At 39.3% G+C, this 14,412-nt stretch overlaps 1 protein-coding gene across 6 annotated transcripts in view; it reads right to left on the bottom strand.

The window, feature by feature from the left end:
• TMEM131L (transmembrane 131 like) overlaps positions 1–14,412 on the bottom strand; it is a 108,316-nt gene that overhangs the window by 18,639 nt on the left and 75,265 nt on the right. For all 6 annotated transcript variants that reach the window (XR_008308376.1, XR_008308375.1, XM_053254953.1 and 3 more), the window contains 8 exons: positions 14,134–14,287; positions 9,611–9,781; positions 8,320–8,389; positions 6,016–6,133; positions 5,194–5,332; positions 3,434–3,543; positions 2,053–2,125; positions 572–711 (listed from right to left, as the gene is read on the bottom strand). Coding sequence is in view for 4 of the 6 variants with exons in the window: in XM_053254953.1 (XP_053110928.1) it covers positions 572–711; positions 2,053–2,125; positions 3,434–3,543; positions 5,194–5,332; positions 6,016–6,133; positions 8,320–8,389; positions 9,611–9,781; positions 14,134–14,287 (975 nt within the window). In the remaining 2 variants the exon portion in view is untranslated. The remainder of the gene's footprint in view (positions 1–571; positions 712–2,052; positions 2,126–3,433; positions 3,544–5,193; positions 5,333–6,015; positions 6,134–8,319; positions 8,390–9,610; positions 9,782–14,133; positions 14,288–14,412) is intronic.

The following is a 14,412-nucleotide window of genomic DNA, read 5'->3' as shown; positions in this document are numbered from 1 at the left end:
TCTGGATATTATTTAAATATAACCAATTAGGAGTGTGTATGTATTTAAATAACACTCTGCAAACCCCTGATAGGCAATGTATTATATGAAATATATGTTTTGATATTTGAATATATAATCTACTGTTTTCTCATAAGTCAGTGCAGCTCACAACTAGAGGGTAAGCATATACTTGTTCATCAAGCTGAAGAGAGTAAAATATGCATTTTAGTACTCCTTGTTCTGAATATATTTAGAAAGCAATTTCCTCTCCATTTCACCTAATGAACTTTTCTGAGTAATGTCCAAGTATTTGCATCCAAAATGAAATGAATGAGTATTCCATTAATTAGAGAAAAGAAAAGAAACCACACCTTTACCATTCAGGATAACTGATTCTCAGAGATCTAGATAGCAAAACACTTTTATAACAAAGTTTATTTAAATTCAAGCCACATTTTGAAGGAAGATATAGAATCCAGGCTATGGGGACTGCAGCTGATGCCAGATCCATCAGAAGCAGATGAATGGAAATCTGAAGTATTTGTTAACACAATAATTCCCCTCCACAAAAGTTCAAGGAAACACCTACCGGACCAATATAAGGGAAGTTACTTTTTTGAAGTCAATAGGTGTAAAGACAACACCAACTCTTTTACTTTCTAAAGGCTGCAATTTTAAATGAATCATTTCAGAACTTGATCGGATGTAATCCTGGTCCTGTAGTTCATCCTGCAAAATAAAATATTAATTATGCACCATTACAATACAGGTGGCCCTTGTTATTTGTGCGGATTCCATCCCCACCAATATCCATGAATAAATGAAACCTTAACTCTATGGGAATTGGGGGGTTAGGTTCCAAACAGAGTGGGGGAGCCTAAAATGCCTAAAACGTTGAAAAGGGGAAAAAATAAGATAGGAATGCACAATACCTTGCTCTCCAAGGTTGCAGAGCACTAGAAATGCCCCCCAAATCAGACATGTTTTTGGGGGGGGGGCGTTTTAAGCAAGAGCCTCAAAATGGCTCTATACTCTAAAATGGAAGCCAGAAGTAACAGCTGAAGTGTTTCCAGCCACTCTGCAACTACGGTTAGGCGAACCTTAGCCTATTTCTGCACTGCGGATAAAGAAACCGGGTCTCTTAGCTCCGTCCACAGATACAGTAAACCGTGGTTGCTGGAACAGTGGGTGATGAGGTTCACCTGTATCTATAGATACAGTATCTATACTATACACATAGATACAGTCACTTAAGAGTACCTACAATGCTTTATACAGCACAATGATTACATGTGTATTCTTTTAAAATTCTGCTAATTTCCAATGCAACATAACACATTTAGATCGTTATTTTGCCAACAACTTTATTAAATAGCTTATGGGGGAAACAATTTTTTTCCTGCAGACCTTTTTCTTAGGAAAATTTGGTTTTATTGCACATTTAAATTTCTATTTGCTTCATATGGGAATTTCAGGCTACTATATTGATCCTTTGAGGCCACTTTCTTAACATGTTACATTTAGCACAGTAAATGTAATCACAATAATTACAGAGTTAGCAGTACTGCATTTCCCTTGTTAATTGCATTACTTCACAGACAGATGTTTGGATAATGCTTTGATAAAAAGCCTGTATGAGGGCCAAAGGAAAGCCTCTCCCTTTTGTATTTGCTTAACATAGGACCCTACTTTTCTACTAACAGGAAAGAATCCCATCCCATCAGAAGAATACCATCAAGACTGCCTCACCTAAGAACCACAAGAGAAACAATTTGCAGTGTATGAAGTTCTTAAAAAAATAAATCTTTAAATGACATTTCACGGTATACTTCTATAATTCCAAATAATTCAAATTGGCTGTTTCAAAAATGGTTTCTCTTTAATAACTATGCAATCCAAAAGCTAAATAAATGTTACTGACATCTCTTTCATGCACAATCATACTTGTAAATAAACCAGAGATTTGGGTGAGGTGGATATATCACCAGGGAGCCTGCTATTTTTTAGTTAATGTAGACAGATACAAACAAAGAAATATATTCAAAAGGCAAATCACAATAAATGGCTTACCCTGTGAGCATAATCTTCTATCAACCGGAATTCAGTGGTTGTGTAATTAATAGATCGTACACTTGCACCAAACCTATATAAACCAAAATTTAATAAAAACAAAACACCACACATATAAGTCTTTACATTTGTATTAGAGTAAGAGCCGACTTTTAGGATACTTTTGTGGTTGCAGCTAATTCTAATCCATCATTGTAAAAGCAGAGATGATTTTTAAACATAATGCATATAGTTTCTATTAATACATTTCATATACAGAAGATAGAGTCATATTCCTTAAGTCAAGCAAGAAGTCATATGCTCTTACCCTATTTACCCAAATCTAGGACGATATTTTTTATGCTTAACAATGTAAATTGGAGGTCATTTTAAATGCCTCTTAAGTTGCTGTGAGAGGCAGACGCTGCAGCCCCCACACCAGCACACCTCCTTGCCATGCCCCACTTCTGCAGGTGTGAAATCATAGGGAAGACAGGGAAGAAATGCTGCCCACTTCAGCAGAAGAACTCCTCACTAGACATGGACTGGGAACCTAACAGTTCTGGACATTGGCTTAGGACCTGCTTGTCTGGGAGCCTGCCCTTTCTTTTCTTCAGCGCTGCTGAGGCAGTCACTACTGGCTGGCCAGTGGGGAGCAAGTGTCTCTCCTCCTTTCCTCAGATAGTAGGATTTCTGACCAAAACAAAAGGTGATCCAGGAAGAAGGTGAATTGCTTGGCTCAGGGAGGGTCCAGAGAAAGCAAGGGTGGACAACTAATGCAGGTAGGCTGAAAATTGCATTCCCCCCCCCCTTGGTTTTTTTGTTTAAATGAGCTATAAAATGGCTCCCTAACTCAAAATGGTGGTTGGAAATGACCTCCGAGATCATTTCCGGCCACTCCCAACTCGCAGATATGTGGGTTTAACCCTTTCCCTGCTATTTCCCCCCACCCCAGGTATACCAAGGTTGGGTGTCCATTACCTGACCACAGATAAGCGAAACTGCGGGTGCTGGACCCATGATTAACAAGGTTCTTCTGTATCATCAATCTAGTTTACTAGCAATATTTTGGTTGGTTTTTTAAAAAGCAATGCCTCTTATTTCTGAGTAAAATTTGGCTTACATTCTTCATTTGAATCTTCGGGTGATACAATTCATATGAATCTTTCTTTTTTGAGGTATATAGGTATAACCTTTATTTTTTAGGGGTCTCATCTTAAATTCAGAGTCATTTTGGATTTGGGTAAATACGGTAATTCAAACTAAAGATGCAGAGAAAAGTCCAAAACTTGAATATCCAAGGTGTTTCTTTAAATCAAAAGTAGTTTTAGATAGCAATAAAGGAAGACAATTACAGATTATAAAGGAAAATAGGACATTTTTAAACAGTTTCATTCGTTACCATTTGCTGAGTAGATTCAATGGAGCTCGAGGATCAGGATAATAAGAAAGAGGCAGCAGTTGCAACATAACTGGGAAAGATGAAGGATTTCTTAATGTAAAATATTTAACCTAAAGAGATAACAAACAAACAAACATTTGTACTTCATGCTGTTGTGCAAAAATTCAAGTCAAGGAAATAAAAGAATACATCTTTAGGTACTAGTTATTTTAAAAGCCTTACAAACTCTGGTTTTCTGAAATGTTTAGGAATGTGCAGAATTGTTATAAAATATACAGAGTGATACATTCTATCTATCTATCTATCAAATTTGTACACCGTCCCGAACTTTCGTCTCTGGGCAGTTAACAATAGCGTAAATTGAATGCAAAACACCTCCTTTTATTTTGTGTTTCTAAAAAAATGTAAAGCAGGCATACACTAAAGATTTTTCTTTGGACAAATTAACTGAATGTATTACAAATGGTAAGAATTTATAAATGATAGGATACAATAATATTTATTCAGTCACTGATCAGAAAATGGAAGAGGAAAGGGAAAAAGTGCATCAAAAAACATAGCAACAACATCCAACAGCTATAATACAGAGAGCTTAAAGATCTGTAGAAGATGTCATAGCTAATCTTTTTAGAAATCAGAAGAAATTTGGCCACATTATATTATTATTATTTATTCGATTTCTATACCTCCCTTCCAAAAATGGCTCAGGGTGGTTTACGCAGAGAAATAACAAATATTATATGTAAGCTCAGCATCTCGATCCAGAAGCAAATAGCTAGTGCAAGATTGATCTGAATGGCCATAACAATTTCTTAAGTGTGGATCAATAAGAGCAACCTGAAAGTCATTATAAAATTTACAATATAATAAAATATGAGTAATTGACTCAACCACTTTATCACCACACAAAGAAAGACGTGCTGAATAAGGGACTTTTTTGTACCTGCCCTCTAGTACCGCAGATGGAAATGTACTGAAGCGAGCTAAAGATAATATTTTCCTATATTTGGGAACCACAAGTGGTTCCCAAATATTAAAAATATCTGGCAGGCACCTCAAATAAGGGCAGGCATCAAATAAGGGCAGGATAAATAAATCTATCAGACAAAAGAGTGTATTCTTCTTGATGAGCCACATCCAGTATCCTCTGCTTGAGAACAAGCTTAGTTCACTCGTAGCCCCATCCAATGATAGGGCAGGGGGAAAGCCAATTTGGCCTCAACAGAGAATCTCCAACTGGAATGAAAACTACCTGATAACAGAGGGATTAAAATCTTTAGGAAAGAGAAAAGGTTTTAACCAAAAATTACAGCTTAGCATAAATGACATAATAGCATGTGAAGTTTTTCGTACGTCACAGGTATCAGATCTAAAGAAAACTATCAAACTCAGATGAGACAAATTGTTAATTAGGTAAATTCTGGTTCTTCAATTGTGACCCAAGAAGTCTCAAAATAAATTCTCTTTTTATTTCATGTGAATTATGATGGAAAACAGAGAAACAGTAATTCTGAATTCATTTAAATCCCAGACTCAATAAGACCAATACCTGGATTTAGAAATCAGTTTTAAAAGGTTAGTGGGGGGAAGATATCAAAAGGTGTGCAGGTTCACTCTAGAACTTCTGGTCTTAGTAAAAAATATCACCTCCTATGTAAACACGAATAGCTTTTGTATTTCAAAAGCAGTATGAAAATCTGTGACCATGCACACAGTTTTGACAAAAACTTTTACCACCACCAATACAAAAATGACCTTACCATGCTATTCATTGGTGCAGCTGCATTAAAATTCAGTGTAAGACCCAGCTCTGTAACCAAGTGGGGCAAAGAGAATGCAAATGACTCTTCCTCGGGAATCTTCTCATTGAACACTTGAATCATTTCCCCAAACTTTTTCCTGTTGAGTTGTGAACAAATATTTTAAAAAACAAAATCTTATCAACTGTATTGTCTCAACAGGCAATCACTATTTAGGAAAAATCGTTTAATAGCTATACAGGAAAACCTTCATGTTTGTGCTATATTTAACCTCTTCAGTACGTTCCTTACACTTTTAGTTCTCATACACTATCACTGGATTCAACAATTCCTTCTAAATCATTCTTTGTAAACTTCTGTGTTAGATATTTACACATTTTACTACTGTTGATTGTTGCTTAAACTAAGCACTTGATTCTCAGCACTTCTAAGGACTGGTGCAGATGGAGCGCTCCCAGTCTCTTAATTACAGTTAAGTAATCAAAATTTCCCCCCTTCTCCAGAGAAAATTCCACTGCCAGCTTCAAACTTAATTGACAACAGTCTTAATCATGACAAATGCTAACCATTAATGCCCAGGAAGCCCCCAGGTCACAACAACCATAGTTGATCCTCATCAACATAAACCTTAACCATGGTTAATACCAGCACCAAAGTTAAAGAATTAGGAGTGTTATGTCTGCATTTGTTCTAATTTAGGAGGTCTAATTAATTTTATTCTCCAAATCATGGGCTATTAAGGCAATAATACACACATCAAGATTACTATTACAGACAAAAATGCTAGTCTGCATTACTGAAATTAAGAGCATTTATACAGACCTACACATTTCATTGTGCTTAATTTTTTGCCATTTTTCATGGAGTTCATACGCTAGATCAGAATCCACACGCCATGTAGAACTGTCCAAAGAAAGGCTCCTTTCCCAAAGGAGGTTTGCTAAAATAATAAATAATGTTCTACTTTACTGATTCATAGCACTCAACTTCAAAAAAGAAAAGAAAAAATACAGCTCTATCACTTCAATAATTAAATTTCAAGGGGAATCCACGGGGGGGGGGGACCCCAAGGATTGATACACAATGACAGCTATTAGGGCTTTGCATCATGTTGGGTTCAACAGGCGTGTAGGGCCCAATATGCCATTTGCTGGGCATTATCAGTAGTTCCACCATGACAGAAGATGGTCAGAACTCCAATCTCTCCTGTGATTGTGAAAGTTTGTTGGAGTTACTACATACCTGTCAGATCTTGTCTTTCACCACTGTTTGGATTTAAAAGTTAAAAGGGGAAAACCTTTAATTTTTAAATCCCAACTGAGTAAAAGAGAAGATTCCACTTCTCAGCTGGCTAAAATAATCTCATTAAGTTTGTTAAAATATTCCCAGCTGTTGTCCTTCAGAGCTGCATCATCTTCTGGTTCACTTTCTTTTATCCTATCACAAACTTAGTATCACTGCCATACTCCCAAACCTTCTGTGCTGTGAAAATGTATTACTACTTTTTTAAAAAATGTATTCTAGTGTTTAAATTTCCACAGGTTGCCTGTGAGAGAAACAAATTACATGAAGCAAATTTTTGTGTTATAAATGTGCAACATGGCATAGATAAAGGGTTCTAACATCAATAAGAGAGTTTTAAAAGGGGATTTTTACTCAAAATACTATTCCTCATCTTGTACATATTAGGGCCAGAAACAGGCTCTAAGGTGCACGCAAGCACAAACTGGCAGCCCTCCACACAGCTGATTACAGAAGCTGCACAGCTTCCTCCTCTCCCTGCTCTGCACTTCACTCCCTCCACCTCCAGTTCCCTCCCCTGGCAGCCAGAGGCAGGTGGCTCCCCTGCCATCCCTTCCCCACCCCATTCCCAGAGGATCTCCCTGCCCCTGGAGGGACTGAAGAGGGAAGGCCTTGGCCAGAGCAGGAAGATCGGCTCTCTGATTCTCCTGTTCTTAGGGCAGCAAGTACCTTCCTGAAAATAGTGCTGGGGCACATATGTGTCTCTCACCATTTCTAATTCTCCTCTGCCACAGTAAGAGCGGGAGAGCTGATTTCCCCGCCAGGATGTGGCAGAGAGAATGGTGATGGAGGCAGCTGCAGGGAGAAAAGCAACAACAGGGAGAGAAGCACGCTGGGGCAGCTGCAGGGAGAGAAGCGATGGTGGCAGCAGTGAGAATGGTTACAGGGGCTGCTGCAGGGAGAGAAGAGACAGGGAGAGAAGCGGCAGTGGCAGTGGGGAGAATGGCGATGAGTAAATAACCTCCCCTCACCTCCCTGTAACAATGCGGTGGCGGTGGCGGGGGGGGCAGCAATGAGTGTGCGGGAAACAGCTGGGAAGAGAGCTAGTTTTGGGTGGGGGGAGAAAGAAAGAAATGCTGCATCCCCTAGAATTGGCATCAGGCAGTGGGGGAAGGAAAAGGAAAAGAGTGGCTGTTTGTGAAATCTGGAAGTTTCTGCTGTGTAGGTAAGGCACTGGAAAAGCTTCTTCCACACTGCGGGTGTTGAGGTTTCCCCACACCTGCCTCTTTCTCTACCCACCCACCCACCCACCCACTCCCCTGCCCCCAGTCAAATTAGGCTCTTTCTAGTAGTTTTGATAATGGCTGGCCTCTTGCTGGAATTTAATTAATTATTGTTAATGATAGCAAATATCTGCCTGATCACAACTTTCAATTTGGAAGCAAATCTTCTATTTTTCTGTTTTAATCTGTTTTTCATTATTATATGCATAGATTCAATTATTTGTAGTTTGCATTTTTTGGACACTTTAACCATGAAGTTATGTTGGGGAGTGTGTGTGTGTGTGTGTGTGTGCACGCACACACATGGAAGCATGGAAGGCATTCCTGAATGAAAAAGTAGGCAAGTGTTTGGCTGCTCATTAGAAAACTGCCCATTAGAAAACTGCCCATTATGAAAAAAAATAGAGCAAACACTGGGGGAGGGGGGAGTATTAATTTATTTTTTGCACATTAATTCTTTCCGTGTGTGTGAGAGAGAGAGTGATGTGCACACACTGCCTTGATACTGCCACCCAGAACAAAAATCTTTCCACTCACTCATAATAAAAAACTTTAGAGGGAACACTGGCCAGAAACAGAAACTACTTTATTCTACATTTACCTGTGTCTGACATTCTCAAAGAACAGTACATATCATAATGTGCTATGGCTTCAAAATGAAGATCTCCCTGCTGAAAAAGATTAATTGAAAATTTGGTAAGTCAGCACTATGCACATTAAGAATCTAAAAGTAAAGTATGAAAACCAGCCCTATGATCATTGCAATGTTTTTATAATAAAATTACTTTGTGCAAACAATGAGATAAAATAAAAAATTTCAGCCCATTTTTTGTACTACAAGTCAAGTAGTAATGGCAAGTAGTTGCACGTTCATGTTCGGTTGATTCTTAAATTAAGAGCCATCTGCATTACTGGAAGATAGATACATGCAGAGTGCAGGTTTGTATGCACAAACTTTCTCTTCCTGTCATTTACAGCACTGTGCAAAGGGTCTGAGAGCATCCTGGATTCATGCTCCTTCTCTTATTGAGATTGAAGAACAATACCAAATGAGTTTGGATGCTTCTGTGGATTCATATAAAATTACTACTTCATTAGATCTGTAAGAGTTTCCCTACCTTTTAAATTCTATGGTTAACATTAACCCTAACCCTAACCCAAAATAATCACCAGCGAGTTAAACCAAACCTTAACCCAAAAACCAATTCAGAGTTTTTAAAGTAGTTGTTAAGCTGGTCATTGACCGGAATAAAGAGAATGATTGAATCCAGAGAGTATTTCTCCTTCTTGATTGCCTTGAATCTGAACCCAAAAAAGTAGCAGTAACTGGTTCAAAAGTCATGGTTTCATTAATCTGGCACTTCATTTTTATTATTATTTATTTTTTATTTCTCCTGTTGCATATAATTTGTTTCTCAAAGCCTTTAAATATTCAAAAACAAGTAGTTAAAAATAATGGGCAACATCCAGAGATTAAGCCTCACTGGAATTAATGTGCCTTAAATTAGTCATCACTATATTGTTTAATTGCAATGTAATTTCATCATGAGTAGCTAGTCTGGATTTTGCCCAATAATTTTTTCTCCCCTCAAGGTATATGCTTTTCATTGTATTCCTTTTATAGAATTACCTTGCAAGCAAAAGAGTTTGAAGTACATACATTCCATTGAGAATATTTTCAAACTGTCTGAACTTAAAGTGAAGTGTTAAATCTGGAACTGAACTCGGATTTAAACACACAAACAAAAAATCAAAATTAGTGATGAACCTAATTTTTCCTGGTTCAACTTCTCTGTCTAATATCCACTAGAAGAGACAATATCACTCCACAATTAATTCCACTACTCAAATCATATCTACCTACACATGTGCAATTCAGATCAATAACATACCTGGGACAAAGCAGAATAAATCTGTAGTGGTATCTCAAGTATCACTCCAACATTTGTGGTCACAAAAACATTAGTAAACAAACTTGTTACAGATTCTTTGACATAGAGTTTCAAAGAAAAAACATTCCAACAGCCTGGAGGTAGAGTCAAAGGATTCGTGAAGTTCAGAACCTAATGACAAAAACATCAGATTAAGCTGACCACACAGAGCATATATATGCACATATTGCTTCTAATGCAACAACATGCTAAATCCTTGAGAAAAGACTGTCAGATTCTTTTAAGATGGCAATAAAGAGAAGAGTGGGGGGCAACCCAGTTCTTACTGCATAATCCTAGCCCCTCCTGCTGACATGTTAATGAGAGCACCCTACTACTGATCCCTCCAGATCACCCATGTATGCAGCTTTTGCACAAATGGAAAGGTGTACTTTGGCAGGCTGCATACACCCAATGGCATAGGGAAAGGCTGAATCCAACCTTAAGTTCAGAAATGCATCTCATTAAGGTACAAGCACAGCTGAACATATACTTCGGTTCTGTCATTTATGTTGTACAAATATGGAATCAGGCAAGAAGTACAAAATTCTCCAGTGTTCTTTAACATGCCAATGCTCTTTAGTTCTCCTGCAACATCAATGCTCTTTAACATGTCTCCAATGCTCTTAAACACCTACAAGAAATTGCTGGGAGAGATCATCAGGAGGTTTGGTCCAGGATGTTCTCAATATGCTAACACCCAGATCTATTTCTCCATATCAGCATCATCTGGAAATGGCATAATCTCTCTAAATGCCTGCCTTGAGGCAGTATGAGCTGGATGAGGGATAACAAACTGAAGTTGAAACTAAATAAGTCGGAGTCTCTTTATTTAGCAGGGGAAGAGTAACTGGTCCTATCCACCCCAGTACCTCCAGTGACTTTGGAAGGGTGGTATTATTATTATTATTTATTATTATTATTAATTACTACTACTACTACTACTACTGACTGTGGGTGGTCAGGACTCAAGAGATGGTTTAGATTTGCCTGTTCTGGATGTCGTTACACTCCCACTGAAAGACCAAGTAAGTGGCTCAGGAGTGCTCTAGGATACAAAACTCTCTTTGGTTTCTCAGGTTGAGGCAGTGGCCAGGAGCGCTTTTTATCAGCTTCAGCCGAAACGTCAGCTACTTCCATTTCTGGAGGTAAAGGACTTTAAAACAGTAGGGATGTGCAAAAAATTTCGGGCACAGAACGATCTGTGCCCAAAACGAACAATTTCGGGTGATTCGGGGCCTAACCGAATCACCCCCGATGTCCACTGATATTTTTCGGGCACGAGCCGAATCATCCGAATTTCGGGCATGAAAAATTTGGGTGATTCGGTTTACGGTTGATTTTTGGCGATTTTTAAAAGTTTTAGTGACTTTGGGGCAGTTCGGGGGCATAGCATGGGATCTGGGCAAAAGGAGTGGGGTGGGGTGGTAGTGCCTAATGGGTGCAGGCTACCACCCCAATTTCAGGGGGATTGGGCAAAGGGCTGATTTTTGGTAAATTTCTGAAAATTTCATGTCTTTGGGGCAGATTGGGGCATATTGGGGCAGAAAGTGGGGCCTGGGGCAGAATAGTGGGGTGGGGTGGTAGTGTCTAATGGGTGGAGGCTACCACCCCAATTTCAGGGGGTTTGGACAAAGGGCTGATTTTTTGAGAATTTTTGAAGTTTTAGTGACTTTGGGGCAGTTTGGGGGCAGAAAGTGGATCTGCCCCAAAGGAGTGGGGTGGGCTGGTAGATAGTGCCTAATGGGTGGAGGCTACCACCCATCCCCAATTTAAGAGTGATTGGGCAGGGGGTGAATTATGGTGAATTTATTTGTATGAGGTTTGTCTTCATAAGGTGAAGTGTGCTAAATTGATTACTTCCTCATATTATTCATAGTAAAGGAAAGTGTGAAAAAGTGAAAGTGGGGTCATGAGAGTTGTTTAATTGAAAAATAGCTCATTTGCTATGATAGAATGAGAATCTATCATAGAGAAGCCTCCACCCATTAGGCACTATCTACCAGCCCACCCCACTCCTTTGGGGCAGATCCACTTTCTGCCCCAATCTGCCCCAAAGACACCAAAACTTCAAAAATTCTCAAAAAATCAGCCCTCTGCCCAATCCCCCTGAAATTGGGGTGGTAGCCTCCACCCATTAGGCACTATCTACCAGCCCACCCCACTCCTTTGGGGCAGATCCACTTTCTGCCCCCAAACTGCCCCAAAGTCACTAAAACTTCAAAAATTCTCAAAAAATCAGCCCTTTGTCCAAACCCCCTGAAATTGGGGTGGTAGCCTCCACCCATTAGACACTACCACCCCACCCCACTATTCTGCCCCAGGCCCCACTTTCTGCCCCAATATGCCCCAATCTGCCCCAAAGACATGAAATTTTCAGAAATTTACCAAAAATCAGCCCTTTGCCCAATCCCCCTGAAATTGGGGTGGTAGCCTGCACCCATTAGGCACTACCACCCCACCCCACTCCTTTTGCCCAGATCCCATGCTATGCCCCCGAACTGCCCCAAAGTCACTAAAACTTTAAAAATTCACCAAAAATCAGGATTTTGCCCAATCCCCCTGAAATTGGGGTGGTAGACTCTACCCATTGGGCACTACCACCCCACCCCAAAATTTTGCCCCTGGGCCCCTTTTTACCCCCCCGAATCGATTCAGGTTCGGATTAAATCCAAATCTGAACCGAATCAAGGGTGATTCGGGTGACCCAGATTCGGGCACAAAACAGAACAGGGGTGATTCGGTTCGGGTCCGAGCCGAATCACCCGAAATCCCGAATTGCACACCCTATAAAACAGTGGTGGATGTGCTAGTAACCTCTAGGTTACTAGCACATGAGTTCTGCAATGCACTCTACATGGGGCTGCCTTGTCTTGAAACTACAATTGGTACAGAATACAGCAGCAAGACTGGTTCCAGGACAACCCAAAGGGACCCTATAAAACCAATTTTTAAAAATTGCATTAGCTGCCAATATGTTGGCATACTGACAGCTAGTCAAATACAAAGTGCTGGTTATTACTTATAAAGCCCTCAATGGCTTGGGTCTAGAGTACTTAAGAGAGCATCTTCTTTGTAATGAACCCTGTCGCCCACTAAGATCATCTGGAGAGGTCCGGTTATGTTTGCCGCCAGCTCATTTAGTGGTGACTCAAGAATGGGCCTTCTCTGTGGCTGCCTCAGAGCTTTGGAAAATGCTTCCTGTTGAAATAAGAGCATCTCCTTCTCTGTTTGCTTTTTGGAAGACCCTCAAGAAGCACCTGTTTTCTCCAGCTTCTAATTGAAATTAATTTTAAACTATTTATTGTATTTTTATCTTATGATATCTTTATTTGTCTTGTGAAATTTTAACTGTTTTTATTAGCCGACTTTCCAGTAGGCTTCTGAGATCACCTGTCATTTTATGTGTCCATGTGTGGGCGCCCACATCAACTTCGCAACGCCTAGACCAATATGAAACAAATCAGGTACAGTTGCAGGGACAAATAGTGATACCTCAACGACCTAGATTGTGATGATGTCATCCACCCCAATTCAAGATGGCGGATGCGTAAATTTTTGAGGCACCAGTAGGCTAACCTGTGACCCGCCTGATTTGAACCAAATTTGCTAAAGCTGTAGGGACACATATGGATGCCCCAATGGTGTAATTTGTGATTATGTCATCCACCCCAATCCAAGATGGCAGACGTGTGAACTACTGAGGTGCAAGTGCACTAACTTGTGACTAACCAACCAATTTGAACCATATTTGCTGCATTTATAGTGAGTGACACATCTCAATATCAACATCTCAGTGGTGTAGTTTGTATTGATGTCATCCTCCCCATCCAAGATGGCACGTGAACATTTGAGGCACAAGAGATCTAACTTGTGGACCTCGATTTGAACCAAATTTAGTCCAGCTATAGGGATAATAGGCAAAGTAGTTATAGAGACAGTAGGCAAAGATAAATGAAAGTAGGCAGATTAGATCTGTTTTACATTTGTTGTGATTTAACTCTGTATACCACCTACGGATGCATATATCAGGCGGTATAGAAATACGATAGATAGATAGATAGATAGATAGATAGATAGATAGATAGATAGATAGATAGATAAACAGACAAAAATTCAGCATCTTGGCAGTCTCAGCTGCTTGTGAAAAAAGGACTTGAAAATATATTGGCATTGTTTGGCAACATTTTGAAGCTCCAGTAAAGAAAAGGAGGCTGAGCAAGTCTGGCAGTGGCTGATCTAGAATTCCAATGTCCTAAATAGCAATCCTCATCTCCCATAGCTAATAAAAGCCAAAGTAAGTTACTGTACATAAAGTTAGCAAATGCTTACAAGTGCACATAATTTATATCAGTCACAAAACATAACTTGTCTTTATGTATTTGTTAATGCTGCAAATAGATAGTCCAAGGAGAATAGCTGCAATAGCTTGCTTTTGTTCATTTAAGTAAAAGGACATAGTGGGACCTAAAACACAGACCCACCTTTAAAACATCCTTAGTTTCTCCTGCAACATAGACATTGTTTAGCACAATGTTAAAATCAAAATTGTTTGTAAACCATATAGACCAAGATGCTGAAACACTGTGATGTGGTTCTATGTGAAATTCCATGGCAATTGGATTGATGCCAAGGTACCTACAGACAGAGAAAAATTAAAAAAATATACATAATTATCAGTGCTGTGTTTGTCTTCTTTTCCCACCCCTCATGGAAGAAAACATACACCTAAATATTGAAAACCAAATATAAATAATAATAGT

The sequence above is a fragment of the Hemicordylus capensis genome, chromosome 5 (assembly GCF_027244095.1).
Source record: "Hemicordylus capensis ecotype Gifberg chromosome 5, rHemCap1.1.pri, whole genome shotgun sequence".
Classification (NCBI taxonomy): domain Eukaryota; kingdom Metazoa; phylum Chordata; class Lepidosauria; order Squamata; family Cordylidae; genus Hemicordylus; species Hemicordylus capensis.
This window is presented reverse-complemented; position numbering and strand designations above follow the sequence as displayed.